Genomic DNA, 14,446 nt, shown 5'->3' on the forward strand with positions numbered 1-14,446 from the left:
CCTTAGAGGCAGAACTGGACTACAGAGCCTTAACTCTTATGTTCCTCACTGTCCATCAGTGCTGCGGGAGTACATTGCATAGAACATAGAAAAAAACCACCATCACCATCACCACCACTACAAACATAAGAGATGTACACCTCTCATTGACTAGAACACAGAGACTCTCTGACTAGAGTGATGGTTACTGGGAGAGCTCTCCGTTTTGTAAGAGACAATTGTCACGCCGCTTCAAAAGCGAAAGCGTCAGAATTCATGCAGGTTGGCGTTGATTTTTTTCTCCTCATATAAAGGTTTCAACAAAATGGTACATTTTAATTAATCATATGAGCCTGCATAAATGATAGAATAGTTGTTATAAACGGAAAAAGATAAAGGCTTTTGTAGTAAAAGTTTTAAATGGACCAGGAATAGTCTTGGGCTTGTTTCTATCATGGTATCTAAGGACAGTGAGGTATCATGTAACACAGCGGTTCTCGACGTGCTTACAAGGGGGCACGAAGGTGGTCATTTTTTAAAAGTTTCTTATACCGATATTAGTGAAATTAGCTTACATTGCTGGCTAAGGGGGGGGGGGGGCGCGCGGACGTACCTTTGTTCGTCAGGGGGGGGGGGGCGTCACAAGGAAAAGGTTGAGAACCGCTGGTGTAACAGACAACAATAAACGTTTATAAGTAGATAGCATTGCCTTTAGCTAATAAGTATCTTCGAGTTATAAATAATCGGTGATGGCGTTAACCGTGAAATATTTCCTAGTATGTTAAGTCACCTGCTTTAAGGTCATTAGACTTTTGTTAAGGAGGCTGATGGTATATATCTCTTTGGCATATCTCATGCTATTTGAAATCCTTTAGTTATAATACTTTAATCCTCCAGGATATTTCATGTGACTTTTTTTTTTTTTTTTGCTGATATGAATATACAGAACAAAGCTGTTGTGAAAATGTAACCCATTTTCCAAATGATTATAAGTTTTTATACTTGCCTTAAAAGACCTGATAATGAAAGAAATATGAACCATGGTTTATGAATGAACAGCCATATCAAATATACCAAATAAATCATCAAAATAATTAAAGAACAAATGAGGTATGAATCTGTTATGTCACCACAGGAATGTTTGTGTTGATTTGTTTTTCATTTAGTAGAGTGCATATCTTCTTTTTGCAGACTAACCATGCCAGCTAAAGGTTCAGCGAGCATCCTCACAAAGCTTAGGGCTTTGATGAAAAATAATAATTTTGTTTCGGAGCCTTTACAAGCATATATCATTCCTACTGGCGATGCACATCAGGTTTGAAATGACAAAATTAGCAAATAACAAATGTAAATGTGTAATGGTTCTTGGATCTGTCAAGGGCAGAACCATAAAAGTAATAACCCTGGGAACCCTGTGTAGGTTCTGTATCAAATTATTCTACAGCATCATTTGAAAGGCCTCTATATTCATATTGCATTATGTTGCATCATATATTGCATAAAACTACTACTCTGTTGTGCTTCTGAGAGTAATTTTTATGAAACATTATGAAGATTATAATAACATTATAAAATCTGATGTTGTCCTTATGCAGAGCGAGTATGTTGCAGACTGTGATCAGAGGAGAAGCTTTATTACTGGATTTACAGGATCAGCAGGTTTGTACAATTCAACCATTAATAAGGACTTAAGATTCCACCTTGAAGTTTCATATTTGGTCTTTTTAATTCCACAGTTATAACTCATGGCATCGTGTTTGTCTGTTGAGGTATGTATAGTCTCAGGTTTGTAAACTATTAACTCATAAAGAATTGTGGCTTTGCAAATTATCAATCATTGTTTAGTTTAATAGATTATCAGACTTTTGGCTTTCTAACAACTTAGCTGGTAACAGTTTTGCTTGTTGAGGTATGTTTAATCACAGGTTGTCAACTATAGTTATGTATGATGAGCTGGGTTTTTAAAATTTTAAAGCAGTGGTGTTTTATCTTTTCATTTTTTTTTAATGATGCTGCCATATGCAGGAACTGCAGTAGTAACAGACACAAAAGCTGCATTGTGGACAGATGGCCGTTACTACCTGCAGGCAGAAAAGCAGCTTGACAGCAGTTGGATTTTGATGAAGGATGGTTTGTACATGTTTTTTGAATTACTTGTTGTAAAGGTAATTAGAGAGGCCCAATATCAGACAAATAGTACAGGTCATGGCAAGACATTTGGATATAATCCCTTTATACAATACAGCAAGGTTTCATGAATTTAGCTTAAATTTTGGTTATTTCATTGCTATGATCTTATTTTTTTTAAGGGAAAGGGGAGTAACTATTGTAGTTCTGGGTCATGGGGCTCCAGACTGTTCATCATAATATCTGGTGGAAAAAAATTAGGAACCCTCTATTTCCACCTTACTTGATAATGACAATACCTATCATGGCGTTAATGTGCAGGTTTGCCTGAAACTCCCACCATGGCTAAATGGCTAAATAAGGTATGGGTGTAAGAATAATTTTGGCTTTTCTCAGCATCATTGACAACTATATCTTTTGTTCTGAGGGAAAATATAAATTCTCAAATTCAAATTTAAATCTGTTCATTAACTGACATTTAGAAAAATTAATGTACTGAAGCAAGTATCTTGATTTACCTATATATTAACTGTATTTAAGTTTTATGTATACAATTCCATGTTTTTACAACATTAAGATTTTTCAAAACTGTTGAAGTCTTTTCATTTAGAATGATGAGAATGTAACTTTCCTGTTATTTGTAGAATTTTTAAAAGTATTTTTAACACTTTTCTCCTCTTTCACCTGCAAGGTGCTTCCTATAGGAAGTCAGGTGGGCTGTGACCCAACTCTTATGTCAGTAGGTGAGTCTGTTCTAAGAAGCAACTAATCATAAGATTTAATAGAGTTTAATAATGTTACCACTTGGGTCTCTGCTAGGGGTATGGAATGCCAAGAAATCAGAAATACCAAGACAGCGTGATATTAAATCTCAGTAAACAAAAATAGGTTCAATAAATAAATTATTATAGAGAGGACAAGATTGCATTCTTCAATTAATTATAGAATGCATGGATATCTCACTTCAGTTTTTGTTTTCTCCAGAGGCTAGTAAAATTTAGATTTGTTTTTAACAAGGAATTTGTGGTAAAGAAAGTAACCCTGTATCATAGTCAGAGGAAAGCAAACACATGCAGATAAACTAAATAATCCAAACTGTGCTTTGATTTTGCTTTAGAAACCTGGAAACCACTTTCTAAAGACCTGCGGTCAGAAGGCCATTGCTTGGTGCCAGTGACCTCAAACCTGGTGGATCTTGTTTGGGAAGATAGACCTTCTCCACCTTGCTGCAATTTAATTATTCTTCCTCCTCAGTACACAGGTAACGGGAGTAATTTGCAGGTTTTTTATATTAAAAAAGCAACCTTTTTCTTGCTGTTGGTTGAGTGCAAAAACTTGTACCTACAGCAAAATTAGCCCTCAGCAATGCACAACCTTTAAACTCTTGTTGAGAACTTTTCAGCATCACATATAGTGGTCATAAATGAAAGTTGCTCTCATCAAGGGAGAGAACCCTTGACAGCTTGGAAGAATACCAGTTCTAGATACAGCAGTTTATGCTGTCATGCCTGTTTTGCAAATAAACAGGAAACAAAATTCAGGAGTGATAAAAGAAATGGTAAGAAATTTGTGATATTTCCAGAAAGAAAGGATGCTAGTTAGCCCATACAATTTGTAAGCATTTAGTCCTTGAAAAATAGTACAGTTTCAACTGTCATCTTGCTTTGTGCAGAATTAGCTTGCATGTATTTTAGGAGTCATACATTTCACTGAATTGTTTTTGAAATTGTGAACTCAAAGCCTTATTTCTGCAGGGAAGACTTGGCAAGAAAAAGTTGCAACTGTGCAGAGCAAAATGGCAGAGAAGAAGGCTTGTGCATTTATTGTTACAGCTCTTGATGAAATTGCATGTGAGTATTGGATTGTGAGCATTGTGTGTTGTATAATACTAAAAAGCCACTACTATCATTAAGTAAAGCTTTTTATATAGGCACATGAAAAATGCAATATGCAAACTGTCAAAGGAAGGCATTAACTCCAATGAGACCTTTTTTCAATTTATGCTTGGATCTATCAGATATTATCTGGGTGGTTGATAAGTTAGGTAGTGTGATATGTTTGACATTTAATCATCCTGTGTGCATGGATGTATTAGACACTTTGTAAATGCCATAAGCCCAACCATTGAGGAATTGGTGGGGAGGGTTGTATATCATAAATATTATTGATAATCAGATTCACCAAGTATTTTAAGGTGTATCGCCATTTGGGAGCCCTGCAAGCTTTAGAATTGAAGTATGACCATTGTGTGAGAATTCTTTTCCAGTATAATAAACATGTGCACTGTGAAAGACATACAAAATCTTACCAAAAGATTGACGGACAGTTCAAATGCTTATGGAATGGAGACCCACGCTGACAAAAGTAAAGTCATCATCATTGGCAAAGTCAAAGCAAATATCTACATAAATGAACTATGGTTTGAAAAGGTAAACAGCTTTAAATACTTGGGAGCCACCATCTTCAAAAATGGCAGCACCATGACATATCCTCCTTAGGATAACAACAGCGGTAATGGTTAGTCTAGACAGGGTCTGGTACAGCCATGACATGAGGTTTACTACAAAGTACTAACTGTACAAGTCCCTCATAGTACTTATTTTGCCTTTTGGATGTGAACTATGGACTGTGCTTGCTAATGCAGATGTGAGAATTCAGGCATTTGACAAAAAGTTTCTGAGAAGGCTGCTCCAGGTATCATACAGGGAACATGAGGCCAATGACTTGCCACACTCACAGGATACCAGGAACTGCTACCTGCAACAGACAAGTTTTCTAAGCTGGTCTGGTTCGGCTATTGACCTGACATGACATTCTGTCCATCAAGATACCTCCAAGGGTAATTTATTTCACAGTGGCCAGAGGAAGAACTGGATTATGACCATGAAGGAGTGGATTGGTCATCCTGTGCAGGACCAGTTCACTTTTGCCCAAGACAAACCTGAATGACAGGCCTTGTCAGCTGTAGCATCTATTCATGTGCTTCCCTCAATGACCAGTACCAGTGACGAATGACTGGCTATGTTGTGAAAAATATATGTCATAACTTTTTGGTCAAGTCACTTTTTATTTTATCTAGGGTTGTTGAATTTGAGGGGTGCAGACATTATCTACAATCCTGTCTTCTTTGCTTATGTTGTGGTGACATCAAATGCTGTTCAGTAAGTTGACCTTGTTATTTTTTCTTTGTAAGTAAACTGCTATGCAATCTCAGCAATAATCCAAGGGCTGCTGGGTTTTTCCTTATATTTATGAAGCAGACAAGGGATGGGCTCTTTCTTTTGTGTGTGTGCGTGTTACACATAGCAACTGTATGTGCATAACTAATTTATAAATTTTATGTCGAATGATTTATCTTTTGTTTCATTTTACTTATTTTCGTAAGCTGTACTTTAAATAAACCATCTTATTGATGTTGTTGCAAGATTTTTTTGTGTACAGTCTTTTCATAGAGGAAAAAAAGCTTGCAAGCGCTGTCACACGCCATCTACAGTCAAATGGAACAAACCAAAAAGGTGAAGTGTCAAATGTTACCACACATGGCTATCAAGAAATCTGGGACTTTGTGGCATCTTTGGTAAAGTCAGAAGAGAGAAAACTTTGGGTAAGTTATCTAACTATATTTCAAGTGATCTTCTGATAGCTTGCCTAAACAAAATAAACTGCAAACTAGAAAAAAAGATAAAAATAGAAGCTTATATCTGCCTCATAGTGGAAAAACGGTAAAAAGGCATACATCAGTTTATTTGTCTTATCAAAATATAATAGGACAAATTCATTTTGTTTCATGCTTTGTAATGGATAAATATCTTTTTTGTAACAGGTTAGCGAAAAGTCCAGTTATGCCATTGTTAATCTCATCCCCAAGGTAAGAGGGTAGTCTCCATTATAGATTTAGTTGACTGACTGGGCTAATGGGTGATGGATCAAAATTAGAACTAAAAGGAACTATATATGCTTTAATAATTTTTTCTGTTTTTGTTTAGGGGGAGTGGGTGTATAAATTATTGTTTTATTAATACTGGTGGCTTTGCATGACATTCTTTAGTAGTATTTTACAAGACTTAAAGTTTTAGGTCAAACAGGATGGATATCTTTATCCAACATATTTTTCTTTTCCAGGAGAGACGTATAATGGCACCCTCACCAGTAGCCAAGTTAAAATGTGTGAAAAATTCTGCAGAAATTGAAGGGATGAAACTTGCACAGGTAATCTTAAGAACCATCAACTATGAGATAAGGAATTGAGACTTTTTGTGGCCATGTATATATGGCTATAACATCCAGCTACGTTTAATAAAGATAATTTTGGCAAAAATCATGCATTAAAATTGTTTTCACTAAGTGAAGAGACTAAAACTTACTATGTCTTACGCATTTGTTTATTCCTGTATTTTTCAACAAATTGGCAAAATTACATTTCCTCAGATTTTTTTGGAACAACTGATCTTATCTAAAAGCTCTGATTCCAGGTCAAGGATGCAGTTGCTATGTGCGAGTTTTTGCTTTGGTTAGAAAAAGAGGTGGGTATAACACGGAATAGCATGATAATGCCTCTTGAGACATTGTAGTAAAGGCTTGGACAAAGTTGGAATAGACCTTAATCTTCTTCTATCACAAGCCCAGTGTTCTTAATTCCTATGGCTCACCATCAGGAAGTCACACGAATATGGTTTGAAATTTGTAATTTACCTTGTCTTTAAGGTATTTTTCCTTGGTAACTTGTCTTTGGAAGGTTGATGACCAGATAATTCTTATCACCATATTTCAATAACTTATATCCTTAAGTATAAATGTGGGTATTATATAGCCTTGCACATGTAGCTATCTACAGAGAAAGACTCCCACATTTTTGTATGCGTGTCTGTATATTTTTTGCTTTTGGCAATTGTAAATTATTATTATATTTTATCCAAACAAAATAGAAGGTTGTCACGAAAAAGTAGAAACAGCGCTATAGTTCAGGGTCCATTTCTCCTCTCCCCAACCCACCTACGATCAGCAGACACGCGGTCAAATGTACCCACGTAGTAGTACTGCACCAGTAGTTCTGATTATGTTGGAGTAGTTGAGAGTGTAGGCAAGGCTTAACTACGAGTCCCCCTCCATAATACGCACCTAGACCCTGTAAGATTGCAACAAAGGTAAGGGAAAAAATGCATATTTGGGCTTTTTTTTCAGGTGCCCAAAGGAACTGTGACAGAGGTGTTGGCAGCAGCAAAAGCAGAAGAATTTAGGAGGTTTATATTTCAGCTTTTTAGTTTGAAGAATGTTTAAAACATGTGGCTTGTAATGAATATTTTTTCCTACTTTTTGATGAGATTTAATGACAGAGAACATAGAAGGTCCTGATTCAAATATTAGTTTTTTTCTATATAAGCTGGAGTGGTTTTGTTGGTGAATTTAAATAATTTAATTTGAAAAAAATGCATGCATGAAGGTTGATTTGAGGTAGAAACCTCCTGGTGCAACATATTTGGATGCAAAACTCAGTCTTTAATTTTTAAGTTTACTTTACAGAAGTGACTCTAGTAAAAAGAAGAGCGAAAAAAACATTTTAAGAAATAAAAGTGATGCTAGCCATTGGATTTCTATTAAGTGATGGTGAATCCCTTATGTGTGCATGGCACCCTAACCTGACAGAAGTGTCTATTGTGTCATCTGTTTATTTAATCATCTAATTTTGTGGCATTGAAATTAGATGTGCACTGTCTTTGCATATTTGTACATTTCGTTTTCTTTTTTGTAAACGCTAGAGCAGTCCATAAAAATCTGATTTCTTTTGCTCCCAAATGATTTGTTTCAGAGCACAGTCAGATTTTGTCTCCCTTAGTTTTGACACCATTTCAAGTATTGGGCCTAATGGGGCCATTATTCATTACAAGTAAGTATTTAGGTTTTTAGCAAGTAAAGTTATTTTATACAGTTATTAAAAGATATGTTAGAACTTTATATAGTTGATCCATTTGACACACTTCATCATCTTTAAATCTTTTTTTACAGCACCTAAAAGTACTTCATACTGATTTATGTATATATTCAATGCCTTTGTTTTTTTAGGAAGTGGGCATCACACTTTATGGGTGCAAAAAGTTAAAGATCGAAGATTCTCAGGGGTGTAGAAGTTAGTGTAAGCCATCCATAGTAGTACTCACCAGTAGTTCTGATTTTGTGAATGCGTTTGTGGTGGAATCTGGCTAAACAATTTGGTTGATGAAGTACTGCTTGCTGACCAGTATCATCTTTCTAGTACCTACTGGTTAAACAATGGCTCTAAAGGCCAAACTTTTTGCTTATGTTGGGAAAGAATGGAGGAGGGGCACGCACAATGCCAGCTATTTAGGTGGTCATTTAATTATCTGGCCTCACATTTACTTCCACCTTCCTCCACTGTACTGAATCCATTTTTTCCTGCCAGGTAGTGAACGTTCAGCCTTTTATATTTGCTCTAGTCATGCTTGGTTAACATCTCATGTTCTTGCACACCTCTTTCCATTTGTATAATATTCATAGATGGGTCCTCAGCCATTAAATCTTAGGTTTTTCTGAGCTGTAGATCTTATTTCATTCATATATTTTTGGGGGTCATTGAAGGCAGTTTAGCTAAGGCTTTCTCTAATATAATTTTTCTAGGAAATTATTCTTCTTTCATTTAAGAAGAGAAACCTCCTCAAGTTTTAACTGATTTCAGTAGGGAAGATTCCCACCCAAGGCTATGAAATTAACCTTTCTTTGCCCTTAATGACATTTGTGTGTAATAATGACAGCGTAGAAAGATTTTGTGTTTTTTGACAGACCCAAGTCAGAGTCAGACTGTCCTGTTACAACAGATCAGATTTACCTTTGTGACTCTGGAGCACAGTACAAGTAAGTACGTTATATGCCACAAGACGCCACCATACTATGTGTTCGTATTGCACATGATTTTAACAGGCAAACATCACAAAGATGGTACAGTGCTCTTTTATGTCGCTGTGTCTGTTTACTGATAAATACAGAGCACACACTAGTGGCTTCAGTCTATTTTCTGAAAGAGATCACTTTCATGAGTAATTTTTTTATTTACTGTGTTCATTATTTTTTACTTTTAACCAACTGGCACTCATAACTTCTAACCTTGGGATGCAATGTTGATCAAAACAACCAAGGGCTTTTGAGAAGTAGATTACATTAGAAAAAGGATCAACCCAAGTCTTAATGGCTTAAGTTAACTGGTTTGCTGTCTCTAGTGCACAGTATATGGAAAGCAGAGTCAAACCCTCTTCTTTCAGCACCTTCACATTTCTTGATTAAATGTGATATCCCTTTCTCCTAGGTGGTTTTTGCATTAGAAGGTGGCGAAGGTCTCAGATCAGTAATTTTCTGCTCTACAATCAAGTGTACTAACAGATTACTAAAAATAAAGTGACATTAAAAAAATTAATTCACTTCTAGCCCATTGACATTATTACAATGTTATATACAGCTTTACATGGTTTTGCATTTGAAGGAAGCTTTATTTTTCAGACATGGTACAACAGATACAACAAGAACTATACACCTGGGAACACCATCTAAGCATGAACAAGTAAGTTTAGTCCTTTTATATTTTTTTTTCCTTTAATACATGGTGAATTGTAGTCATGGGGTAAATATTTGTTTTGATGCAAGGTGTGCTAGCTTCAGTGCTAGTGTTTTCAGGGTGGTCCAGAGGCACAACTGCTACAGCGCTGATCAGCAATACAGTGAGGATTAGGTCAGATCTCATCTAGAGCATGGTGCTCTTTCTCTGTGTATGGCATCTGTATGCATGGCTGGCTGCCCTTGTTGATGGCTTTTCATAGAACAACTAAAAAAATATTCCCTTGTTTTCAGGGACAAATATTTTGGTATGTATCTTGAAATAATAGAGTTTTACCACCCATGTTGTGCTCTGTCTGTGAATTATACTTATGAATTCAGGAGTGCTTCACCAGGGTGTTGAAAGGGCACATCAGTCTGTGTACAGCCGTTTTCCCCAATGGAGTGAAGGGTAAGAGCTCTTTAGGAATCTGCACTTAATAATGGTGAAAGATGATGTTTTCTAGCAACAAAACAGAATGTTGTAGTGTGTGTGCATAGCAGAAGACAAGAGAGCACAAGACAGGGGCAGAGGAGGGGGAGAGAGATAGGGTGGGGGGGTGGGGAGAGAAAATGAGAATTTCTGTGTATTTCATGTAACTTTCATTTCTGTACTTGAATTAAGATCTGCTTTTTATAATATTTTGTTACATAAATACTTGAGACAGATCCTTTGTCACAGGTCACATGCTCGACACACTGGCCAGGACTGCTCTGTGGGATGTTGGACTGGACTATCCTCATGGCACTGGGCACGGTGTCGGAGCATTCCTTAATGTCCATGAAGGTTCTTCTTTCTCTTCATCTTCACAGATTGTTATCTACTCTAAATATGTACCTTAATATTGCTGTTAATCTACTACTGCAACAGTTAGAGTAGTGAACTAAAGAGAGAAAATGATCGTCAGAGGTAATGCTGAATGAAGTAGTCCTAATGTAACACTGACATCAACAACAACCACTGAAACAAGTCCTGCACTGTCTCTTTCTTGTTTGGCCATCATGTAGGGCATGGGATTTAGAAAGTTAGTGAAGAAAACCTTTGCAAAACATGACAGAATGATGACATGTCTTGGCAAGTTCCATTTAAATGTAAATGAAGAACAGATTGGCTGGTTTGTCTGTAGAAAAGTGTTCACTTTCCCCTTTAGTGACTAACCCAGTCAACAGACAGATGAATTAGAATGATGAATGCAGCTTTTGTTTCACAGGTATCTTTATGGCTTTGTAACATTATTTCAGATGAAGATATTGCTGCAAGATAATGCATCTTTTCTGAGTGGCATTATTCAATTGTTGCCAGGTCCATGTGGCATTAGCAGTCGTGTCTCGCTGTCTGATATAGCTCTAGAAGAGGGGATGATACTCTCGGACGGTGAGTTTGTTTAGTGCTGTTTTATGTGATGGAAATACACATTTGTTGAAACCATTCTGGCAGTTTTCAACTCATTTTACATTGGTGACTGGGAGCATAGCAATACAGATTAGAGAGAAGCAGATTGTAACTCCTGAGGTCATTACTGGCAATGTTTTTCATCAAAGACCTTAACTTGAAAGTAGGTAAAATATTCGTAGACCATTTAATAGAGTATGAATCATAGTTTTTAGCGCAGTAAATATATTGAGGTTTAGTTAAAATTTTTTCTTGCAAAGCATATAAGCTAATGTTTGACTGCAACAATGTCATCACCATCATTTTTGCCAAGTAAAAGTGATGACTGTTTTTGTGATTTGTGAGATTTCTCCACCATTCACTCATAGTGCACTGCATATATAGTTTTTATAAGGTCATGATGACTATGACCCTTCTGCAAGAGCTGTATACTTCCCATCATAGACCAGGACTAATGTATTAGGTGGACCATACTGGCCACCACCAACCATATCAGTAGTGCTATCACCAGAATTCTGAAGCCTGTTACAAACTGCTTGTCATGACTGCTAAAGCAGTGTATAGTATACATCTAAAATGACAGAAATAATGATAGTTGATTAGATTTTCAGTAATGAAAACAGACCATACTATTCAAATTATGCTCTGTTTCACAGCATGTCGGAATTTTCTTTTATACATTTTATAGTTTGGTTTATGTGTGTGTGTATGTGCAATTGCAGAACCTGGATACTATGAGGATGGTAACTTTGGCATCAGAATTGAAAACTGTGTTCTAGTTGTGAAAGCTGAGACAAAGGTTAGACTGATTCGTATCTGAAAGAAGTGTTGTGCTTTTATTTTTCTGTGATCAATATAGTAACTGAAGATATAACTGTACAATAAGATTTTAATCAGATTGTACTGTATATGCTGTTAATGAAAAGTCACACATTTTCAGGCAAGAGTTCATTGAGGCATGCTGATTATAAAGAAATTATAAAGAGAAACTCTGTATTGTGGGCTTTAGAAAGAGGCTTAATGTACATGCTGCATGACCGAGGGTCTCAGTGGGCAACGCTATTTATGTTAGTCTCAGAGTAACTTAACTATAATCTTATGTTTTAAAAAATTGTTTAGCTATGATCTCATAGAGACTATGAGCTTTTCTTGTCACCAAGAATGCAGTTGCTTCATGTAGAATAAACCAGTTTAGAGTGAAAGGAGTCCTTTATACCAGCTGCAATATCACTCTTAAACAGATGTAACAATTGTACCTAGGATGTGTGTGGATATGTATGTGTGTATGAGCAGGTGTATGCCTCTGATAATTATTGCTAGAAGGAGGGAGGTAAGAGTGTAGTAATTGTATGGATGTGTAGGATGCGACTGCATGTTGTTTAGTTCATGAGCTCCCAACAACAACAACAAAATTCTCTCTGAAATAGACAATAAAAATGTATTTTAAAAAAGTTCACTATCCAGAGCGAGAAACATCACCCAATTGCTTTTCTTAAAATCTTTGATGTCATAATTTTCTTTTTTTTTTAATGGCTGATTCTCATTTTACTTTTAATGCTGTCCAGTACAGAATGTTCACTTATCTTAGTGTTGTGATCTACAATTTGAATGCTGCAGCACAATTTCCGGAATAGAGGATTTCTGACCTTTGAACCAATTACTTTGGTGCCCATTCAGACCAAGATGATTGATCCATCCCTACTGACTGAAAAGGAGGTGAGTACTGTCTGCTGCCACAAAGTTCTGCTAATGGTAGCATCTTAAACTTATTATCTGGCCTGCCAATAATGTTCTAAAACTTATCTAACGACATATTCCTACTTTACTCTGATCAGATTTTAATTCAACAAAGGATGAGTTGGCTCATGTTCAAAATAATTTAACTGTCCAGCTGTCTATATACAGGTAAATGAAGGATAATTTTTGCAGTAAAAATCTTGTTACATGTTCAGAGTACTTGGCTATTGGCATGCTTACATCATGTGTATTGATATTTTTAATTGCTCATTTGCATACACACTTCAAGCATATAAAGGAATATATAAATGACAAGAACTTGTCATGACAAATAAACACTATAATCAGCGAACATTCTTTTTCAGATTTCATGGCTGAATAACTATCATGCAAATATCAGGAACATTGTGGGCCAAGAACTGCAAGCTCAAGGCAAGATGGACGTCTTTAGCTGGCTGCTGCACAGCACAGAACCTCTAGGCTAGAGCCTCATTTAGTTCAGCAAACTTGATTTTCCTGTGCTGCATGTCAAAACTATTATCACATGAGGCACAGCATGTTTACCATGCTGCATATAATAATAATAATAATGTCTGTAACCAGTGCTCTAAAGAATCATATGTACTTAATCGTGTATGCAGTGTGTTTAATTGGTTAATGGAGGAGAAACAGGAAGAAGGTGTGTAGATTAACAATTTGTAACTTTTTTTTTTGTGAGGCTTTATTTAAGGTATATAGGTTTAAAAATTATGGTTGCAGTATTTCATCAAACTGTTCAGATCTCAAGAAATTGACAATGGTGTGTTTTGACATAAATTTCTCCTTGTAAAATTGCTGGTATAGCAAACTCATTTACACTGTTGCAGTAACTTAGGTTTTTTTTTATCAAAATTAAAATTGTGAAGTAGACATTGCTGTCAACTACCCTTTCAGATTTATGAGCATGCAATACCTATTTAGTTTGTACATTATCATTTTTAAAAAGTTATGACAGTGAAGTGCTCTGAAGAATCAACAATGTATAAAGCAAATACAGATTTATTTCAAAAATAATTGAGTATTACAGGCACTACATTCATGCTTTTAAAAACATCAATATTATGTGAAATGTCTGTGAAAAAAATGTTACTGCTTGCTTTACCCTGCTACAGGATAAATTTGCAGGTGTATGAAAGTTACTGTTCAGTAGGTGGTTGCCATGTGAACTAGGGTAAAGGGGAAGCCATCAGTAGTAAGCAGAAGCAAGTACAAAACTGTGCCTGTACGCTTGTTTGCTACACCTCTATGAAAAATGTGAGGTGGACAGAGAGAGCACCTGAAGAAGAGCATATCTAAAATTCAGAGTATTTTTTGTGTGTTTTCAAATGTGCTAGTCTTGAAAGAACTGCTGTTTTCCACAGAATATAAATGACTTTTAGGTGCTTTTGCATGTCTTACTTTTTTTACATGTTCTTATAGGGTCTTTGAAAAAAGGCAGCATAAAGTAAATAGCATTTGACTCCCTCTTCTGAACATTTAGTTAAAAGTTATAAAACAGCTTTCAAAAGGCTTACAGATCATTTGTGACTTACAATGAGTGTTAAGGGTGAAGTTGAGAAACTGCAAAACAGT

At 36.0% G+C, this 14,446-nt stretch overlaps 1 protein-coding gene across 1 annotated transcript; it reads left to right on the plus strand.

The window, feature by feature from the left end:
• Positions 1–170: 170 nt before the first annotated feature.
• LOC112564298 (xaa-Pro aminopeptidase 1-like) lies at positions 171–14,384 on the plus strand. Its single transcript, XM_025239008.1, has 23 exons — positions 171–261; positions 1,171–1,294; positions 1,575–1,638; positions 2,005–2,109; positions 2,428–2,468; positions 2,798–2,849; positions 3,224–3,367; positions 3,861–3,956; positions 5,186–5,267; positions 5,548–5,710; positions 5,930–5,974; positions 6,229–6,315; positions 6,579–6,629; positions 7,288–7,346; positions 7,913–7,990; positions 8,902–8,973; positions 9,613–9,673; positions 10,048–10,117; positions 10,388–10,492; positions 11,009–11,080; positions 11,821–11,897; positions 12,716–12,814; positions 13,201–14,384. Exons 2-23 carry the CDS (start codon positions 1,178–1,180, stop codon positions 13,318–13,320), a joined length of 1,860 nt encoding a protein of 619 aa, XP_025094793.1. The 5' UTR covers positions 171–261; positions 1,171–1,177; the 3' UTR covers positions 13,321–14,384.
• The last annotated feature ends 62 nt before the right edge of the window (positions 14,385–14,446 follow it).

The sequence above is a fragment of the Pomacea canaliculata genome, linkage group LG5 (assembly GCF_003073045.1).
Source record: "Pomacea canaliculata isolate SZHN2017 linkage group LG5, ASM307304v1, whole genome shotgun sequence".
Lineage (NCBI taxonomy): Eukaryota > Metazoa > Mollusca > Gastropoda > Architaenioglossa > Ampullariidae > Pomacea > Pomacea canaliculata.

Bases quoted from the DNA above. Each gene is read 5' to 3' on its own strand.
- LOC112564298 (XM_025239008.1), top strand. From the start codon at position 1,178: ATGCCAGCTAAAGGTTCAGCGAGCATCCTCACAAAGCTTAGGGCTTTG. The intron at 2,110-2,427 runs GTTTGTACATGT...GTTAATGTGCAG, and splicing joins TTGGATTTTGATGAAGGATG to GTTTGCCTGAAACTCCCACC. The intron at 11,898-12,715 runs GTTAGACTGATT...TGAATGCTGCAG, and splicing joins TTGTGAAAGCTGAGACAAAG to CACAATTTCCGGAATAGAGG.